General features: G+C 38.9%; 2 protein-coding genes across 6 annotated transcripts in view; both read left to right on the forward strand.

The window, feature by feature from the left end:
- Nucleotides 1-14,559, forward strand: part of NLN (neurolysin) — a 104,437-nt gene extending 89,878 nt beyond the window's left edge. For 4 of the 5 annotated variants that reach the window (XM_026019526.2, XM_072750051.1, XM_072750048.1 and 1 more), the window contains one exon: nucleotides 1,924-3,882. In XM_026019526.2, the coding sequence (XP_025875311.1) occupies nucleotides 1,924-2,058 (135 nt within the window). In that variant the 3' untranslated portion in view covers nucleotides 2,059-3,882. Of the gene's footprint in view, nucleotides 1-1,923; nucleotides 3,883-13,829 lie in introns of those variants that run through there. The other variant, XM_072750050.1, reaches the window with a different exon arrangement.
- The window catches only part of ERBIN (erbb2 interacting protein), a 220,639-nt gene that overhangs the window by 89,804 nt on the left and 109,025 nt on the right, over nucleotides 1-21,810 (forward strand). The window lies entirely within an intron of this gene.

Consider the following 21,810-nt stretch of genomic DNA (forward strand, 5'->3'; position numbering starts at 1 on the left):
TCTTTCTTCCCCATACCACCCAGTCCCCATACTGACTTAACACTGTAGGCAAACGTAAGCACATTGGACAATGAAATAAAGGGAAGAGAGGGAGACTGTATTTGGGCTCAAGGGCCCTGAGCTGCTACTTCTTAGAATAATAAAGTCCAAGGCAGGTATAGCTATCACTCACATTTTATGTTCTCGATTGCTCTTGTACCAGTCATGAATTGCTGCAGACCAAGTAAGAAATTACATGTCATTTTTTTCCCCTAAAGAACATTAAATCAAGCTCTAAACGTTCATTACCAGGGTTTTCAGGTATTGAAATATCAATGATTATGGGCCCTGCCCTTTTTAAAAAAAATTATCCAAAAAAAAAGAAAAAAAAATTTTATCCAAAGCTTTTAAATAAAGCAACGAGATTACTACATGCCTTTTCAATGTCAGACTGGAATATCGTCCAGCCAGCCCTTCTAAAGATCATCAGTGTTCTGGGCTCTCCACCTGTCTATGCTCTCCACCTGTGGCTATCAAGCAACTAAACTGTGGCTAGTGCCACTGAAGAATTGTGCTGTAAAAGTAAAAAGCACTAGATTTTGATGACTTACAACAAAAAGTAAACTTCAGTAATTTTATATTTGTAGAAGTTGAGATAAATGTAGATATACTGGTTAAAATATTTTATTAAGGGGCACCTGGTTGGCTCAGTAGGTTAAGCTGCTGCCTTTGGCTCAGGTCATGATCCCTGGGTCCTGAGATTGAGCCCTGCGTCTGGCTCCCTGCTCAGTGGGGAGTCTACTTCTTCCTGTCTCTCTGTTCCTCCCCATCCCCCAGGCCTCACTCATGCTCTCGGGCACTCTCTTTGTGAAATAAATAGATAAAAATCTTTTTAAAATGAGAATATTTTATTAAAATTAATTTTACCAAGAGTTTTTTGTTTTTTACTTTTTAAAAAAAGCCAAGGAGTGATGGTCTACTTGAGGATTCTCTCTCTTTCTTTCCTTTGGCCCTCCCCCTGCTTGCTCATGCACGTGTACACTTTCTCTCTCTCTTTCTCTCCCTCTCTCTTTCTCTCTCCCTCTCCCCACCTTCTCCCTTCCCCCAAAAAAAATCTTTAAAAAAAGACTACTAATCATATTGATACAATGATACAAAGGATATAAATTTCAAAGTGTTACTCTGAACTATTTTAAATGTATATTTAGAATTAGGCTTCACTGAATTGTCTTCCTCAAAAGGATGATGAAAAGGAAGTGAAAATAGTGAATAACACTGACACTGAAGTACAGTCATTTTTTTCTCACATATTTATTTGCTCATATATTTTTCTAAATAAAAGCAGAGTAACTGCAATGTTTTAAAATTCCAGACCTCATCCCCAAAGAAAACTTTACAAAGTTCTTATTCCCACCTCTGGACCCACAGAAATATCTTGCCCTATACCATGGAGCATGTGCTGTTGTCCTACTGCTATCCATAAAGATGAGGGGTTTTGTGTAAAGCCCCTTGTTAAAACATAGCAGAAGCCATTTTGGCAGAAGTGGTACCACTGTTTCCAGGTACACAGACCCCCTGTTTTTGGCCTTCTTGAACACTTGCTTTGCTAACCCTTTTGAAATAGCATTAGAGATGGGCTAACCAATAAAAATCAGTTATACATTCCATTTGGCTATTTTTTTGTTCATCTGTTTGCTCACTGTTGAGACTCTAAGGAGACAAGACATTATTAGAGAGGAATGTAGAAGACCAGAGTTCTTAAGCTTCAAATCTCATAGCTCCCAAAATAAATAAGTACTACAGAGCTGTATTCTTGGCAAAAGAGAACATCCAGACATAGTAAAGTCCATTTTTCTTCACCTTTACCCCTTTCTCTTTTGCATCTAGGGATTTGGAAAACTGCTTTAACAATGAATTATTAGGCATGATGTTTTATTTTATTAGGTTGGAATGAAATACAGAAACCTAATCCTGAAACCTGGGGGATCTCTGGACGGCATGGACATGCTCCAGAATTTCTTGAAACGTGAGCCAAACCAGAAAGCGTTCCTAATGAGTAGAGGCCTGCATGCTCCTTAAACTGGAGATCTTTGGTAGCAGTCCATGTCTGGAGGAGAAGTTGACATCACTATGTGTTACTGGCCTGAAAACTGAAGGGAGTTTTGCAAATGAAAGTTTAGATTTCTATTGACTGCCTTTTGTTTTTCGATTTGAAAAATTTTGCAGATGTAAATGGAATTATAAATACCATGACCTAAGAAAATACCCATTAGAAAATAATTGTACTATAAAATTTCATAAAAATGGATTTGATTTCTTTTTATAAAAGTTTCATATGAATGTAATTTGATTTTTTACTACTGTAATCTAGATAATATAAGAGGGCTAAGAATTTTTAAATTGAATCATATACATTATATAATTTGATCCTTCTTATATCTTAAAGTTTTGTACTTAGGATTTCTGGACTGGTAAATGAATCATCACATTCCTCTGGTAAATATTTTCTTAGAGCCCTGCATCACCTTTGACCCCCTGTCTCACAGTAAAGTGTGACCTCTTTGCCCACATACCTCAGCACCAGGGGAATATGCCTCAGTAATGCATTTATTTTTGTATTTCAGGCATTATGGTTTCTAACTTTCTCCCATACTTAAATTACTTTCTGCCATTGGGGTATATCTTTTCTAAAGTCCTGTCAGAGAGTACCAAAAAAAGTATGAGTTTTAACTGAACTGGCCTAATGTATATTATCTTTTGTATCTTGTGTTAGAGGATTTTTTATCTTATATTAGAGGTTCATTTCCACCTCAGCATGTGAGATGGTCAGTCTTTTCGCATATTTGCCAATTAGAGCACTAAAGCAAGTCCAGGGATTTGTTTCTCTTCTCATGTTCTGATAAGTAGTAGGGACTTTTCCTCCTTCGCTGCCATCTCATCCAAAGTGGCAGGTAAACATATCACAAATGGCAGCATAGTGAAGAGAGCTAAAGCTGATGTGGGGCAGAAAGAGTTCAGAAACTCCAGAAAAGGAGTGGGTTCTGGACAGAAGTATCTGCGGATAGCTGCTCCAAAGTGTGTGTGTGCTAAAACTCATCCACAGGGAGGAGGCTCCTCATAGCCTATCTTGTCTGGTGATTTTTATTTTAAGTGAACCTTTGGATCTCTTTTTAACTTTCTTTGCTATGAGTCTAAATTCTACTTCTACAGCAGACCAGTAAACTCACTGTACTTACTTTTCCCCAGGAGTCTACTCAATAAGGAAACCAAAGCAGGATAATAAAAAAAATTTTTTTAATTAAAAAATCCAAACTTGAATGTACTCTGATAGGTCTTCCAGTTGTTTTCCATTTCGTATCTGAGGTATGACTTTGCTGGGAGGTACAAAATTACAAATGGATTTTTGTTTTTGTTTTTGTTTTTGTTTTTGTTTTTAAATAGGAAAGAGGGTGGGGCAAGGCTACAAATGGATTTTGTGCTACATAAACACACACACACACACACACACATATATATACATATAATGTTGCATAATAAAATTATAGACAGTGGGAAAAATTAAGAGCTCTAATGACACAGAAGAAAATTCTAAGATTATTATTGCCAAGCACATATATTAAACATGCACATGAAATCTTACTGTCCCTCTGAGACAATTGCCTGGCCCTTCTCTCCCCAAAACTAGTTTTTTTTAACCTTTGATACTTTTCTCATATCTTATCTTTTTCCCCCAGACTGTTCTGTTTTCTAGTTTCAGACAAAAACTCTCTTCAGCTTTTTCTATTGCCTTTCTGTGTGTCTCCTTAACAATAACTTTATCATTTTAAATCTTATTTCACATGGAAAAACAAATACTTGGTGTGAAAAAGGCTGCAGACAATAAAGTTAAATTATTATCCATGAGAACAAGCTCACATTTCTTTCATACTTTAACGTTAAAACTGAAATGCATAAGAAAGCAAAAGCGCTGTGAAGTTCTTTTTATCTAAAGTCCACATCTGATATTTAAAATCTAGCAAAGCATAGCAATAAATTCAAATACTTATTCTTTAGCATAATTCAAAACTAAGGAGTATTTTTTTAGGTGTTTTTGAATATAGCCATTCATCTATTTTTTCTTTTTTTCTTTTTTTTTTTTTTTTTTCAGATCAGAGCATAGAGTGTTGGTAAAGCATTCTGAATGGTGGATAAACTATAAAAATTGTCATTGGCCAACATACACTTCAGATTTGTGAACTGAGCAATATATAATAAAATCTCTCTTGATTGTTGATCCAGGAGATTTAGGACCATTTTGGGTTACTACAGAGAAAAGAAAGAAAAGCATGATATTATGCTACCTAACATAGACTTTTTTCCCTTTAGTAGGAATGCTGCATGTTACCTAGATGAATAACTAAAAATTATCTTGAAGAGTTACCACCTGAGCTATATACATGAATATCTTGCTTTTCTGAAGCTAGTAGGATGAAAGGTAACTATCTGTAGCTCTGTAGAATTGACAAACTGCATTGTGTAAGAAACTAAAATAGAGAAAATATATTTTTTTTAATTTTTAATTGATATGATTTTGTACTTGTTCTTTCCTTAACTAGTAGGGAATGACTTAACTTCCTACTTTTCTCATTTTGCCTTTAGCCTTTGTATAAATTAATCTGTATAGTAATCCTCAGTGGATCAGCTGGTTTGTTTATGACTATTTTTCATTTTTTCCTTTGCTGTCATGCACAGGAAGAATTGTTCATGCTCTGAAGGAATTGAATTAAAATACTAATCCCCCAAATTGGGTTTAGGCATGGTTAACTGAGCCCCTAAAAGTGTTTAAAGAGAAAACCTATTTCATCTGAATAGATACAATGACCAAGGCTTCTTTCTTCCCTCGGCACAACATTATTACAGTTATGTGTCTCACATCTGAAATTGGATAGCCCCTCGAAATTGAATATGCCTTCTCTTATGAATGTTTGGTGAGAATAAAAGCAAAAAAAAAAAAAATACATGTTTTCATTTTCTTTGAAAAATGGTTAATGTCCAAAGTTTACTTTTTCATTTGTCCTTAATGGAGAAATTTACACAGGCAACAGATCCACCTAAGTACCAACTCTATCAAAGGCAAAGGGTAAAGGTTATAAAATCTAAATACTAGATCATTGTAGCCTTTTCTGACACACCCACAATAAGACTTTTCAGATTTTATCTGAAAAAAATATTGAAAATTGCAGTAATGAACAGAACCCCTCACATATCCCTCTCTAGTGAGTGATTTTTGAGTTTTTATTTGGCTGAATTTACCTCAGAGTTACCTCTCCTAATAAAATATAGATCCAGTGCCTCTGGTCCACTGTTTATGTACCAGAAAAGGGGAAATGGTGACTATGACACAGGTTCTCTTGTTTCTACTCACATGACCTGGCACCCATCCTGGCTGCTTATTTCATAGAGCTTGGAAGCTCACCTAAAATTTCACGGCAGTGATAAAATGTCCCTAGGATTTGTCATCGGGGAAACATTTTGGCTTAGACTGGTTTAAAGGTACCATATTCACTGAATCCAGCAAGGTACTCGACATCTCTTTTGAAATCTTTGTGGCCAAGAGGGGTAGTCAGCCAGGTGGATTCCTGGCTATTGAAACAACCTGAGAGTTGAATAATGATTCACATTAAACTGAAGCCAATTTCCAATCCTTTGAATGAAGACACAAGAAATTCCATAAAAGGTATTATCAAATTTACAGATAGCAGATCTGCAGTGGTTAAATATGATGTATTAAGATGTACAATTATGTCAGTGCTGAGGCAAATTTAAGATAAAATTGTACACATTCCATTGCCAAGGCAAATGAAAGGGGAACTTGAGTTGATAGTGGTACTCAAGAAAAAAAGACGACATTTTTATTTGACCAAATTCCAAATGTTTTTGCCCACAGCACAGCATACCTAGGGAGAGAACAGGAGGTAAGGATGAAAGCTTGGAAGAGTGTGTTGGTGGAAGGTTGTGTCCAGATCAAAAGAATTCCTCTGGACTCAGATGTGCTAGATACTCACTCAGAGCTAGAATATCGTGTTCTGTTCTAGGTGTCACATTTTCAGCAGGTTTTGGCCAAGTATTACAGTGTGTGAAAGACTAGGAACAGGAAGGTGACGACTGTGAAAATATTTCTCAAGAGGAATACATTGAAGAAAGGAAAGTACAGCCTGGAGATAAATTCAGAAATACAAAATGATGGCTGTTTTCAGATCCTTAAGGGTAGGGAGAGAGAATAGGATTATGCTGCATTACTCCAGAAGTCAAAGCTCAGAGAAATGATTGGAAAATATAAGGAGGTCTTAGTTCAATTATGAGGAGGTGGTTTCTAATAATTATCGGTGACTGCAAATACATTCTGCTGTTAATGAGAATTCAAACGAAGCCTGTGGCTTCAGGAGTGTTCCAGAGGGCATTTCTCCTTTGAGTAGACATTCATGCCAGATCAGCTTTGAGGTCTCCCCAAAGCTTTAAGATGCCACAAACATAATATTAGAAAAACATCACTCGGGTGAACGAAACATTTACATGCTTGGTCTTAGAAATGGCATGTAGGTGGTTGCAGCTGCTCATACCACAGAGGTAGAGTTTAAGCATTTGTAGTTCAAGCGTTACCTTACTCCTCATCCATAATCAATCAGTGCTTACCCAGAGGTTATAATCAGACTCCTTGTGGGTCATCTGGTAACAGGAAGGGAGGCTACAGTTGTATATGACCATAATAAAACCAAAGGTTCTTGCGGTTGCATTTTCTTCCTTTCACGGAATTTATAGTTGCTCTCTGCTCATTACACCCATCACTACCTTCAGCACACATACGCAGAGGCAAAAATCTAACTCAAGTACCCAGTTTATGATGCCTGTGCTCTACCGTATTAGGATTTGAGTCATTGTTTCTAGTCCCTGCCCTCCACAGTCCATGACTCATAGTGAATAGTCCCTAAATGTTTGTTAAATAAACATAGCTTCCTTGGGGGCACCTCAGCAGCTCTGTCATTTGAGCATCAGCTCTTTATTTCCATACAGGTCATGGTCTCAAGGTCCTGGGATTGAGTCCCATCAGGCTCCACACTCAGCAGGGAGTCTGCTTGAGGATCTTCTCCCCCTGCCCCTTTCTCTAAAATAAGTAAATCTCCAAAAAAAAAAAAAAAAACCTCTTTAAACTTATGTTTTGCTATAAGGCTGTATTTTACTATGGTAACTGCAAAATATCTAAGTTAACCTAAAATTATATAGATAAAATTTTTTTTACACACCTTGTACCTCAAAGAGGCCCTTTTCCTTAGGGACTGAAAGTTTCTCTGTAAAGTAGATGAAAAAAAAAAAACATGCTTTTTGTAAAAGAAAAATTGAGGATTGGGAAATATTTCTAAAGATTCCTCCACTTCTCTCTGTGATTATATACTCTAAATCTAGGAATTTCTTTGGGATCCCTGGGTGGCTCAGGAGTTTAGCGTCTGCCTTCAGCCCAGGGCATGATCCTGGAGACCCAGGATCGAATCCTGCATCCAGCTTCCTGCAGCGAGCCTGCTTCTCCCTCTGCCTATGTCTCTGCCTCTCTGTGTGTCTCTCATGAATAAATAAATAAAATCTTAAAAAAAAAAAAAATCTAGGAATTTCTTAATCTAGAATCTCTGGTTCCCTAGAAAATGTATGAAAAGAAAAGAGAAAGCAGGCATCCATGATTGCCCAGAAATTCTGTTGAAAGTTTGTGTGCATGGATAAGTGTATTTTTCTGGGAAAAGGACCTCTAGTATTAATCAGAAAAATTTAAGGATGATCTTAAACAATTTGCTTTCAAACTATTGTTTTTTAATTCATTTTGAAGACTATAAAATACCCATTATGTTTCAGGCACTGTGCTTGGCTCTTGAGGATACAAAAAAATGACAAAAAATTCTGAGTTCCAGGGACTCAAATGTAGTGAGTAAGATAAATAGGCTTATAATACATTGAGAAAAATTCTAGAAGAAAGTATGTTTAAAAAGCCTTCTTGTTGTTTTTCTTGACACTAGTTGGCTCCATTTTACAATTCAATGTTTGTGCCACTAAATTTTATGATTATCATGCCACCTTTCAGCACAGACTTATTTCTAATAAAATGATTGATTTTTTTCTTTTCAGCCTGTCAGCAATCAGACTAAATGGTGCTTTTCCATCTGTTACACCTAGGATTTTCTTACGTCCTGTGATTAAAGGATTTACAAGTAAGAGTAGAATATTCACTTTAACCATATCTATGTGTTGTGATTAAATGGTTATATGCCAGGACGCCTAGGTGGCTCAATCGGTTAAGCATCTGACTCTTGATCTCAGCTCAGGTCTTAATCTCAGGGTCATGAGTTCAAGCCCCACATTGGGCTCCATGCTGGACATGGAACCTACCTAAAAACTAAAAAAAGGAAAAAATGGATATAAACCTTAGCCCTTAAGAACTGACATGGGACTCCCCTTGGCCTGATAAGTATAATATACCCAGGAAGCATTGGTACATCCTATAAATCCAGAAAACATGCTGTTAATTAAGATGACCATTGAGATGTTTAGAGATGGTCCAGAATGAGTCAAGATCATTATTTCCTTTTCCCACCAGTGTTAATTTTCCATTACTACTGCTAACAGCTGAAGAAAAGCACCCAACTCTTCAATCCCTTATTGCCTGTTATTTATAACTTGTGACACAAGGGATGGCAATTAATTAAGCAGATCAGTGAAAGAATAAAAAACTTGAGAGTTCCAAGTTTGGTGACAAGGACTGGAACTGGACCTTAGAAGTGTGAAGTGTAAATGTACTGTGATTTATTTAGTCAATTTCCCGTCGTTGAGCTTTTAGGACATTTTCACTCTTCAGACATTACAAACAATGCTGCCAAGACTATCCCTTCAAAATATATCATTTTCCACAGCTATCAGTTTTTCTGTTAAATACATTCTTTAAGTGCAGTTCCTGGTTCAAAGGGTAGAAGCATTTTAAGTATTGACAAATATTATCAAATTAGAACCATGTCTCTCAATACTGTTTAGTACAATTGTTTAACGTTGAGGTATTCAGTTAAGATAAATGAGTGGAAATGATGATTAGCAAACAAAACAAAACAAAATCTGGTGTGTTACTGTTTATATGGCTTTCTTTCCCCCATCGGGTGATGAGAACTAAAGTCTACTTCTTTGGGAAAGTGGTAGGAGTGATTCCAGACAGGAATTTTCTTTCTCTATTAGTGATTGGATAGGTCCTACAAGGAATGTAAGACTTTATCCCAGAACAAAGCAGTCGTCAGTCCTTTGTATTCAGGGCTAAGTGGGGAAAACCAAAAGATCCATTTTGTCATCCCTGTCCCAAATCAGATGCCTTTCTATGGTCTTAAACATTTGTGTGACTGACAAGTGGGACTTGTGTTGTAATTCACAATGCAATCACTGTTCTGAACACGCACATGGCCCACTCTGCCTCAGCTTCAATTATAAAATCTTCAGCCAGAGGCTATTATCCTCTGTTTTGTTCAGTCAGCAGCACAGCCAGTGAATTTCCAACTGGAATCAGGTGGCAAGAGAGAAATTTCTCACACTTTATCTATCAATCCCTTATATACCCCAGTTTATTTCTTCTTTTGGGGGCGGGGGGGCCTCTGATGAGGGACATTTTTGTGAAGCCATTTGGGAAGGTGACCCAACTTTGCATTTCCTTTTTTTAATTCCGCCTTAGTTAAGGAGGGAAATAGGACTAGTTTGAATGTGACTTATCTAAATAAAGACAGAACCTCCAAGTTCACAGAGCTCAGTCCTTCTGTTGTAATGATTTTCATGGCACTAATCCCTTAGTAGATAAGTTACATCCTGTGGTCTAACCAGCTCTGTGAAGCATCACTTTCTCTCCTGCCTTCCCTTTCTTTCATCTGTCCTTCTCCCAAAAGACTAATTAGGTGAATGGAAGATTTAAGCGAATGTCTCCAAATCCCAGTAGGAACATGACAGAGATCTGAAGCAGAAAACGTCCCTGGTGAGGCCGTGGACAAAGGTCGAGGTGCTCTTTCATGGGCGGGGCGGGGGGCGGGGTGGTGTTCGGAAGGCTTTTCTCACAACATCCCATTTTAACTACGGTGAATATTCTAATGCCTGCATGCTGAATAAGAGGTTTGGAAGGACTAGAACAGGGTAAATTATATACCACCACCCGTGTAAGTAAATGCTGTTTTAAAATGTTTGCAGAACGCTTAAGAGCTCTCAAAGATTTGGCCTCATTCATAGCTTGTCAGCCAAGTTTTAAGTAAGGCTATACACTTGTTCCCAAAAGCCAGAATGTGCTACCTGGTTCACCTTTTATCTCTTGAAGTTCAGGTTAAGGTGGAAAAAACATTCACTGAGCCCTAATTAAACATTTTGAATCCTACTTTAACTTTGCCCTAGTTATAACTAAAGCCAACTTCTTTTATAAGGGTGGCGTGCAGTTGTGTTAACATCCACAAAGACCCAGTTAGTTCCTCTCTCTACCTAATAAGATTCTCAGGACCATATCCAAATTTAGCCGGGCGTGTTGGTACAACAACACACTGTTGTCCGTGGGGCCAGCAGACACAATGTCAGAACGCCTGCTGCATTCCTCTGGGATAATAGAAATGAAGTCATTACATCAGAAAATGGATCATGTGCTCAGGATATACTTCTTTCCCCCCCCTGAACACACTGGCTCTCCCAGGTTAAGGTCACTGAACTAGCAGCTGGAAGGGTTTTCGTAGCCGGGAAAGGGTGAGCCAAAGTGCCACTTAGCAACACAGAGGTTTCTGATACGGAAGACAGTGAGGACAGGCTGGTGTGAAGGCTGCACTTTGAAGGTGCCCATTAGAAGGCAACTGCTGGCAGGTCAGCTTCAGAAGGCAGGGACGGGAACCCGACAGCAGCAAGTGGCAGCTGTGCACAACTGCAGAATTCCGAGGGGAGGAGGACATGAATATTTAAGAGAAAAGAGTGTTTGGCTTCAAGACATATTTGATTAACAAATTATTATTTTAATTCAAGATAAGTAATTTTTAAAAGTAATATAAGAGAATATCTAACTGCTTCCAACAAATTTTCGGGTCTTCCTTAACTTTAATAATAAAAAGGTATGAACGAAGTTAGAAGAAAACTCCTAGAGGCTCCTGGCTGGCTCAGTTGGCGGAACGTGTGACTCTTGATCTCAGGATTGTGAGCTTGAGCCTCACATTTGGTGTAGAGATTACTTAAAAATAAAATCTTAAAAAAGAAAAAGGGAAATTCCTAAAAACTTCATTACCTCTTACCTATAAAAACTTTTGTAGTCTTGTTTTAATGGAACATTACCAAAGTTGACCTTTACTGTGCATGCCAGAAGAATCTAGCTGTCATCCTGCGACTCTAGAGGAAGCAATAAAAGGAGCTGTTTGACAATCTTGACAACCATTTCTAACATTTCTGAACAGCCTAATCAATAAACAAAAGGATAAATGGTGTGGGGCAACTCTCTAGGAACCCATAACCAACGTAAATAACTCTCCCCCATCAAACGTGTGTCTCAAATCTTGGAAATTATCCTTTTTAGCATTTTTATCTTGAATACTTCTCTGTGCCCCCAGAGCTCACCCTGCACCTCCTCCCTCTCATACAACATTCTCACTTATACCACATTCTTTGGGTAAAGAAAATGAAGCTTCAGGGTGGGTGTTTCTTTTGATGCTAAGACACTTAAAAGGTAAGTGTGGAAAGCACGAGAAGTAAATACTTATTCCTTTCCCATCTGGATTTTGCAAAGCAAACTGCAAGAGAAAACAGCACAGTCTCAATTAGCGCGTGTTTAATTTCCTCTTGTCTCTCTCTCTCACTCTCCTTGGGATTAAATGTTCCCCTTGTCCTCAGCCAAAATGGAAATATGATCTCATGTTTGTTTATTGGGTTGCCTTTGCATTTCCTAGGACAGTAGGGTGTAAATTTTTATTTACTGACCTTACTGCTTCCCCTTAACATAGGGAAAGTCCTCAGGGAGCTTGCTGTAAGCATATCCAAGTGCAGCTGAATCTCTTAGGAGACGCTGTAAAAATAGAGAGGTGTTTTAGGATGCAAAAGTGGCATCATTCAGAAGTGTCATCTCTATGCGCAGGGTGCAAGTCCAAGGATTCTGCTAAACAGAGTTGTCAAATATTAATTAAACTAATTGGTTATCAGTGCTATTCCTAAACCTTCTGATTTAGGGATTTCTCTAGTGAGAAGAAAGAGGGATATACTTATTCCATTCTCTGTACAAAATACACAAATTCTGATCACACTGTGATCACATATTTCGTCAAATAAGCAAGAAATTACTAAGAAAAATTATTTTATCTCAACACTTTGAAGAGAAAGTGACATGTGGATATGAGAAAGTGGATATGTGTTTTTACTTCTTTTCTCTCGTTGCCACTTCACTGTGTCCAATAAACAAAAAAATAAATTTCAAAGGAAAAAGCAGGCTAACTTAAATAAGACCTATCAAGATGAAGAGACTCATAATAAGCACTGCAGTTTTCCATGATGAGGGGAAGAAAACAAATTTCCAATCTAGAAAATGGGGTAAGTGTAAGAAACTGGAGGGTCTCAAATGCATAGGAAACAGAAGGGAAAAAAGAAATTACTATGCTTCTGAAATCAACAATGTAATTCCACATCACAGCCATCAGACAGGCAGCAATATGACAAGATCTATTAAGGCTGAAGATGAACATGACCAATAATTCCACTCCAAGATGTGGACCGAACAAACTCTTCTGAATGTGTATCATGAAATATCTACTAGAATGCTCACAATAGCTTTGTTTGGAATTGCAAAATAATGAAAATATCCATCAACAGAAGAGTGGATAATACCCTGGGGTATATTTGAATAATAGGCTATATTGCCATCAGGATGAGCGAACTAAAGCTGCATATGTCAATATAGGTATCACTTAAAAAAATATTGAATGAAAAGTCCCATTGCAGAAGGATATGTTCAGGCTAGTGTTTATGCAAAGTGTGTGTGTTTATTTAATATTATGTATCTTAGATCTATGCATAGTATTAAAGGTACAAAAACATCCACATGAAAATGGACACCAAAATCAGAATATGATTTCCTCTGGTGAGGGAAGAATAAAAGAATGGAATCTGGGAGATATGCTCAGGGTGCTTCAACTATAACTGCAATAGTTTTTTCTTTAAAAATAGAATCCAGGGACACCTGGGTGGCTCACTTGGTTTAGCGTCTAGCCCTTGGTTTGGCTCAGGTCACGATCTCAGGATCCTGGAATGGAGCCCTCCATCGGACTCTGCTCAGTGCAGAGTCTGCTTGAGATTCTTTCTCTCCCTCTCCCTTTGCACCTCCCCACCCCCACTCAGATTCTCTCTTTCTCAAATCTTTTTTAAAAATTTAGTGCAAATATAGCATAATGTTAATGTTTTTAAAAACTTTGTTTTTTATTCCTTAAAATGTTTTTAATTGAAAAAAAGAGGAATTTTCAAAAGGTGGCTTTCAAAGCCAATTTTTTGTCATCCATCCAACCTCAGTCTTGCAAAATCCAGGCATAGCTAATTCCCACAAACATTTTAAGGATACCTCTTGGGTGTCCTCACAAAAGCCAAAAATGAGTATTCTAATCCAATGAAACTCAAGTTTAGGTTGTTATAAGAAACACATGAGAGTGCAAGGACCTGAGTCCTGCTCCCATGGCCTCAGTGGTACTCTCACGGCCACAGGACTTAACCTGAGAGAGTTTTGGATTTGACTCCTGACTCCTCTTTCCCAGGTTGTAGTACTCAACCAGTGCTCATTACCATTCCCCTTTCTTCCTCTTTCTTAACAGAGCCCAGATTCTCAAGTATCTTGATTTGTCTAAGGTAATCCCATGGCCCTTGCCAATAATTGACTCATGAATGGGCATATGAATTCTCCAGGCCAATGATAAATGAGGGAAATTTGCTAAGGATTTCTGAGGATGGCTTCCTAGTTTTCAAGATAAAGGGACAGAAAGAAATGGATTCTCCTCTGGCATTGTCATGTGTATCGTTGAGGCCCAGGACTATATGAGTCTCAAGATGAAGCCAACACTTCATGAAGGGCAGAACCAACAGTATTACAAAGAAGTGAAGCTAGATTATGTCAAGTCTGAAGACCACCTCACCTCTGGGCATCCAAGTAAGTGAGCCAGGATAGCTCTGTGTTTTAATCCAATTAGAACTGGGCTTTATTACTTGTGGCCAGACATTCTAACTGAAGCTACATCCATGATTCAGCTTCCTCGGCCATGTCTGGCCTGCCCTACCACCTCACCGAATGGTTTGGGAGCTCAAGATGAGCCAACATATGTGGATGTGCTTTGTAAACTCTTAAATTGCTTATTCAAGGGCAAGCGGGCTCTATTATCAATAATTTTGCTCTAATGTTAAGATGCAAACTTTAGTTCTCTGTGTGAATTATGTATGCCTTAGACTGTAGTTATTTGACTCACTTATTTTAAATGATACTTCAGAAACCTTATGAGAATGTATACATCATTCTTTTGAATCACATAAAGCACTTATGTGTTTATGGTATCAGTTGAGAATGTCCTCAGCAAAGAGTTTTTCCATGAGTACAGGGTTGAGGCATCTTGAATAACCATTTATGTTAAAAGAGTTAAAAAAAAAAAAAAAAAGGAGTTAAAAGACATTTGTCTGAATATAGTCTCCCTACTTAAAAATTGTGGAATCTTTGTCATAATGCGTCTGTATCTCAGGATCTGTCGTGTCCGTCAGGGTTAAGGGAGAAAATACATGTAGAGAACTTGGAGCAGGGCCTAACAGGTGACACAGTAACAAGCAGAGTTAATCAACACTGACTTATCAGCACTGACTCATTCCAGACGTGTTCCAAGCACTTCACATTTATCAACTCATACACCAGAGCTATACTGTGTTGTAGTTTTAATTTTTAAAATAGCTTTATTGTTTTAGGGAAAATGCTACATGCTTATTACTTTAAAAATTAATACTATACAGAAAAGTATACAAATGAAATGAAGGTATTCTATTACCTGGATGCTGAATAAGCTGGATAAGCAACCAGACACATCTGTTTAATGTGGCATGTACACATATAAGCATATGCATGTATGTGCCAATGTGTGTATGTATATTATATGTACACACATACCCGTATGTAAGTTATACACACCTATGTACACATCTATTTTTAGTAAGACAGAAAAATAGCATTTTAACTATATAATTGATTCCACATTCTAGGGGATAAAGAAGTAAGACTTTTTTTTTTTTTAGATTTATTTATTTATTTTAGAGAGACAGCACATGCTCCAGGGGGGGCAGAGGCAGAGGGAGAAAATCCCAAGTTGATTCTGCACCAAGTGTGGAGCCCGAAATAGGGCTTGATGTGGGGCTCAGTCTCACAACCCTGAGATCATGACTTGAGCCCAAATCAAGAGTCAGGGCTTAACGGACTGAGCCACCCACATGCCCCAAGATGCAAGACTTACTCATATTGTTTGGGATTTTGCTTGTAAGTGACTAAGGCCTAGTCAGGCAGCAGACACCTAAATACTCCTTTACATAAATAGGGTCATGCTTTCTTTTTTGACTGGTCTTAGTTTTTTTTAATTTAAAGGAGCCCCCCAATCACACTACATTACCACTATTTTTTTCATAGTAGCTACTTATTCCTACCTAACATTTCTGTTGTTAATTCGCTGATTAACCCCCCTAACAATAGTCTTTTCTCTCTCTCTCTCTCTCTTTTTTTGCTTTTTAAAAAGTTTTTATTTATTTATTTTTTTTTTTTTTATGATAGTCACACACACAGAGAGAGAGAGAGAGGCAGAGACATAGGCAGAGGGAGAAGCAGGCTCCATGCACCGGGAGCCCGACGTGGGATTCGATCCCGGGTCTCCAGGATCGCGCCCTGGGCCAAAGGCAGGCGCCAAAACACTGTGCCACCCAGGGATCCCTTAAAAAGCTTTAAATCTTTTTTTTAAATAAAAAAAAAAATGTGGTTAAAGAAAAAGCACAGAATGTAAAATTTACCATCTTAACCATTTTCGAGTGTACCATTCAGTAAAGTATATTCACATTGTTGTGCAATAGATTTCCAGGCATTTTCATCTTGCGAAACTGAAACTGTACACATTAAAAACAGCTTTCTATTTTCTCCTCCCCCATCCTGGTACCATTCTGCTTTCTGTTTCTATGAATTTGTAGCAATCTTAGCTTTTTTTGACTTAACATTTAACTCAACATTCCCCAGCATTAACTCAACATTTAACTCTACATTCCCCAGCACCCAATATAGTCATGTTACACAAATATTTGTTGGGTAAAGGAATGGATTTGTATTTGCACTATACAAAAACAAAGAAACAAAAAGAGGTCACAGCCTCACTTGTGCTAAGAAATCAATAAGCTCCAAATAGCTAAAAGTTATTGAACATCTGCTCTGTACCAGGCACTTTACACTAATTCTGCACTTGGCCTCTGCGGTCAATTCCCAACACAGCAGCCAGATCCTTTTAAATATGTCAACTCCTCTACTCAAAACCCTGCAGTGGCTCCTAATTACACTAAGGTAAAAAGTCAAAGTGGACTACGGGCCTTATCCTAGCTGGACCTCTTCTACTTTTTTCTGCTTTCCATCTCTGTCCCTTCCACTGCAAACACACTGAGTTCTGTGCAGTTTCTCAAACATTCCAGCAGCACTCACCATTGGACCATTGCACCTGCTATTCTTTCTACCTAGACCATTCTTGTCCTAATACCCACATTGTTTATGCCCTCACTTCCATCAGCAATTTGTTCAAACATCACCTTGCCAGTGATGGGATCCCTGACCACCCCACTGAAAAGAGCAACATGTGCCTCACCCCCACCCCCACCCTGGTTCTCCCCAGTAACATTTTACATTCTCGTCTGGGGAAGTTACCACCATATGACCCACCTATATTTTCCTTATGTATTCTTGTTTGCTTTCTGTTTCCCTCTACATAACGGCTGCTACTTTTACCTGGTTTATTCACTAGTATATTCCAGCGCCCAGAACTATGCCTGACACATAGTAAGCGCTCAATAAATATTAATTTAAAATGAATGAATTGATAAATAGAGAACACAGGTCAGCGGTTGCTTTGGGCTAGCAATCAGGGGCAGTTGACTGCACAGAGGTACAGGGAACTTCTTTTATATCTTGATCGTGTGTATGATTACACGTTTGTAAAAGTGTTAAAACTCACTTAAATTATATATAAATTATATCTCAAGAAATGGATTTTTTTCCATATAGCAATTTGCTTAAAGTCAGCATTTGCAGAGTAGTGAAACTATAATTCATACCCAGGTGTGTCTGATTCCAAAGTCCATCCTGTTTTTATGAGGTTGTACTACCTCCCCTAATCTCTGCCCTACCTAGTTTCCACAACTGGCCCCGCCGAGTTCTTCACCAAGAAGGCTCAGTCTCGGTTGTTTTCAGATATATAAATCTTCAAGACAGGCAATATGTTTTTGGTTTTATCTCTCCCATATTTTTATATGTTAGGAATGATAATCATATAGAAGAGTGGAATGCATTTGTCTCCCTCTGGGAAGCAGGGTGTAATGCAAATTCAATGCTACCAAACTGGTGTAATGGTCAGTTTTATTTGTCCACTTGACTAGGCTCTAAAGTACCTAGTTATTCAATCAAACACTGATCTGGGTGTTGCTGCAAAGGTATTTTGTAGATGTGATAAACATCTATAGTTACTTGACGTTAAGGAAAGGAGATATCTTCCATAATTGGGGTGAGCCTGAACCAATCCGTGGGAAGGCCTAAGAACAGAATTGAGTTTTTTCCAAAGGAAGAAGAAATGCTGCCTGTTGACTCAAGTGTCGGCTCCTTCCTGAGAGTTTGCAGCCTGCCCTTCCTGATGGTTTGCCCTGCAGATTCTGGTCTTGCGCAGCTAGCCCCCACAATCACATAAGCCAATTCCTTGCAATAAATCTCTATCTCCGTCTCTGTCTCTGTCTCTCTTCCTGTGTGTGTGTGTGTGTGTGTGTGTGTGAGAGAGAGAGATATAAATGAAAAGCATGTAAAAAATAAATAAATAAATAAATAAATAAATAAATAAATAAATAAATAAATAAAAATAAATGAAAAGCATGTAGGAGGGGATCTCTGGGTGGCTCAGCGGTTTAGCGCCTGCCTTCGGCCCAGGGCGTGATCCTGGAGACCCAGGATCGAGTCCCACGTCGGGCTTCCTGCATGGAGCCTGCTTCTCCCTCTTCCTGTGTCTGCCTATCTCTCTCTCTCTCTCTCTCTCTCTGTCTCTCATGAGTAAATCAACAAAATCTTAAAAAAAAAAAGCATGTAGGAGTGATGAAAACTCTTCTTCCAACTATTATTGTCCTGATGATAACACCTGGGGCTAATTAGTTCCCAACTATTCATGTTCTTAACTGGGTCTGAATGGATGAACCCTGAACCATTATGGTCGTGTTACCATCTCCCATCTCCTCCCTCTCCCTGCCTATGGTAAGATCAGCTTTGTATTGATCTCTGTATCTGAATTATCCCAAACTTATGCCCTTCCCTATCCTTCTAACCCTTGCCCTTACTTCACCCTTTAGACTGAGTCCTGAGTGATAGGTACCTCCTGAATTTTCCACAATTGTGCCCGACCTGCTTTTTGGAAGCCCAGTGGTCCTCACTTTTGGAATTGAAATGCTTGTTGTCCTTTGAACACAGCATCAGTAGCTCTTCCTGTCCCAACCGGCTAGGCTTCTGGAGTCCACTTTGGCGGCTACTTCTATCTGGTGGCCCAATCTTGATGGGTAGATCTTAAACCTTCCCCATCTCACCAACTTCATACGTCCACCAGCAGAACATCAAGCATGCAAGTCTTGGTATAAACTGCAAAAGATGGTTAGAAAGACAATTCCAATTAATTATAAGTGGCTCAGTCACAAAGAACAGGGCCTTTTCTAAAAGCAAATCTGACCCAATCTTCCAAAGCTGAAATCGAAAAGCATGCTTTGTGTGTGTGTGTGTGTGTGTGTGTGTGTACATGCCTAGCTTTATAACTTTGATTATTTTCAGAAATAAAATTATTTTTCAACTGGCTGTTTTGTTGTATTATCCACAGTTCTTAAGCATTCTATGCCTGCAGCTAATGGTGCTGTATGCTGAATCCTGTAAGCTCTGAAATATCCGTGAGAACAGGAGAATGTTAAGCAAATATTGACTTTTTAAAAAATTACTCATTTTAGTCATGAATTTCAACTTCCTTCACCACAAAAACCTCGCATCCAGGTTGTGAGAAACTACCAAGAATGACTAATTTGAGATTTTTCCCCCTCTTCTCAATTCTCCCTTCATAATACTTAAGCCAGTGACTGAAAACAAACAGCAACAAGTGAGAGATCTTAATTATCTCTAGACTTAGTGGTGGAAATTTCTATACCTAATAGCTGTGTTCTTGGCCAGATCACTTAATGTCCTTGAACTTCATCAAAAGCTAAAGCAACTAGATTAGCTGTTTTTCAATGTCTCTTTTAGCTCTAACGTCCTGTGAGCCCATGTGCTCTGGCCTTGAGAATCCAAGCAGTGATGGATCCAAGGAAGGAGGAGGTACAGGGCAGGCCGCGAGTCCTGTTGGCAGAGGTTCTCCGGGCTCCACCTCCAGCGGGGAGTGGGTTAAAAATATGGCCAGTATAGTGTGGCCCCCCCTGCATAGAACAACAGAGACCATACCCTTCTCGACTCTTTCTAGATGAGGTGATATTAACTAAGAGTGAGTTTTTGTTTGTTCTTTCTTTTTAAGATTTTATTTTGTTTTATTTATTTGAGAGAGTGAGAGAGAACCCCAGGCAGGCTCCATCCCAGGACCCTGAGATCAGGACCTGAGCCACCCAGGTGCCCCAAGCCTGGGGTTTTGGATAGTGAAATGGGGGGGGGAGTGCCAGTGTTTGCTTTTGTTTTATTTGTCTCTGGATGAGGAAGGGACAATCGCCACAGAATGGAAGCTACTGTAAGGTAGATGACTTATGGGGATGCTGTCACGGGGGTTCCTAAGGAGAGCTGGGGAGCTGCTCGCCTGCTGAAGTCTGAGCAGAGGCTGCAGCTCCCCCCACCCCCCCTGCACCAGCCCAGGTCCAGGGTGATCCCAACCTCCTCCCCTCACCCAGTCCTAGCCTAGATCCTGTCTGCCCACCCTAGGGCCACCATGACCACCAAGAGGAATAGCAGTGGGGACTTGGGCATGGAGAGGCCTCCACCAGAATAAACTTCTTCCATCAGCTGAGTGGAAAGCTGCCCCCACCTCTGGACAGACGGTCCCAGAAAAGGACAGAAATGTACCATCAGGTCGAAGACGGGGGTACATGCTCCTTTTGAGGTCAGGAGCTGAGGTGGTCAAAAATGCCTGAGAGAGTCTAAGCCAAGACTAGGGTCACAGCAGTAGTGGCCCCTACCAGCTCAGTCCCCCACGGAGATTAAAAAGTGCTTAGACCCAGACTACTTCTGACACCCTGAAGAGCTGTAATCACTGAGAAGCCAGACTATCTCGGGTGGGCTCAAAGAGCTGACATGTCTGGAGTAAACATCTGCCCGTGATTACCCGCAATCTCCCCGTGTCTTTCAGGTATCTGGTCTGAGCTGAAGAAATAAGGGTCACATATAAATAAACCTAATTGGATTGAGGGAAATGACGAGGATTAACTCAATCCCTATTAATTTGGATTAATGTCACTTATACCTTCCAATGTAGGCCAAGCCTGGCTAAGGGAAATGAATTGAGATGAATAAGAGTTTTCTGTTTTCCAAAGCCTACAGATATTTTTCTGACAAGTTAGATCTTCCTTAGTCATGAGAGAAGATAGCGCTAGGTAGGGAAAAAAAAAACGTTTTTATTGGGGTAAAACAATCTATAACATAAACTTTAGTGTACAGTTCAGTAGCATGAAGTACATTCACATTGTTGTACAACCATCCCCATTGTATGCATTAAACAACAACTCATTCCACCTCCCCCATCCCCTGGAAATTTTCTATGAATTTCACTGCTCCACATCGCTCAGGTAAGTGGAAATACACAGAATTTGTCCTTTTCTGTTGGGCTTGTATTATTTAGCATAATGTCCTCAAGGTTCATCCACACTGTAGCATGTATTAGAACTTCTTTCCTTTTTAAGGCTGAATAACAACCCATTGTATGTGTGCGTGTGATTTTGATTATCCCATCATTCTGTCTACAAACATTTGGGTGGTTTCCACCTTTTGGTTATAGTGACTAATACTATGAACTTTAGTGTGCAAATATTCTGTTCAAGTCCAGGCTTTCCATTCTTTTGGGTATCTATCTGGAAGTAGAATTGCTAAATTACATAGCAATTCCATTTAATTTTTTGAGAAATCACTGTACTGTTTTCCACAGCAACATTCCCACCAGCAAAGCAGAAGTGTTCCAGTTTTTTTACATGCCTGCCACTTGTTATTTGTTGTTGTTGTTTTATACTAGTCATTCTAATTGGTGTGAAGTGGTATCTCATTGTGGGTATGATTTGCATTTCCCCTAATGATTTAGTGATTTTGAGCATTTTTTTAATGTGCTTATTGCTCATTTACATATCATCCTTGGAGAAATACCTGCTCAAATCCTTTGCCCATTTTTTAATTGGGTTGTTTGTGGGTTTGTTGTTGAATTGTAGAGGTTCTTTATATATTCTGGATATTAGTCCCTTAGCAGATATGTGATTCACATATACTTTCTCCTGAAACAATTGTTTAGGTTGGCATGTTTTAAATTTTTTCAAGCTGAAACACATGTG

This window comes from Vulpes vulpes, chromosome 2 (assembly GCF_048418805.1).
Source record: "Vulpes vulpes isolate BD-2025 chromosome 2, VulVul3, whole genome shotgun sequence".
NCBI classification, from domain to species: domain Eukaryota; kingdom Metazoa; phylum Chordata; class Mammalia; order Carnivora; family Canidae; genus Vulpes; species Vulpes vulpes.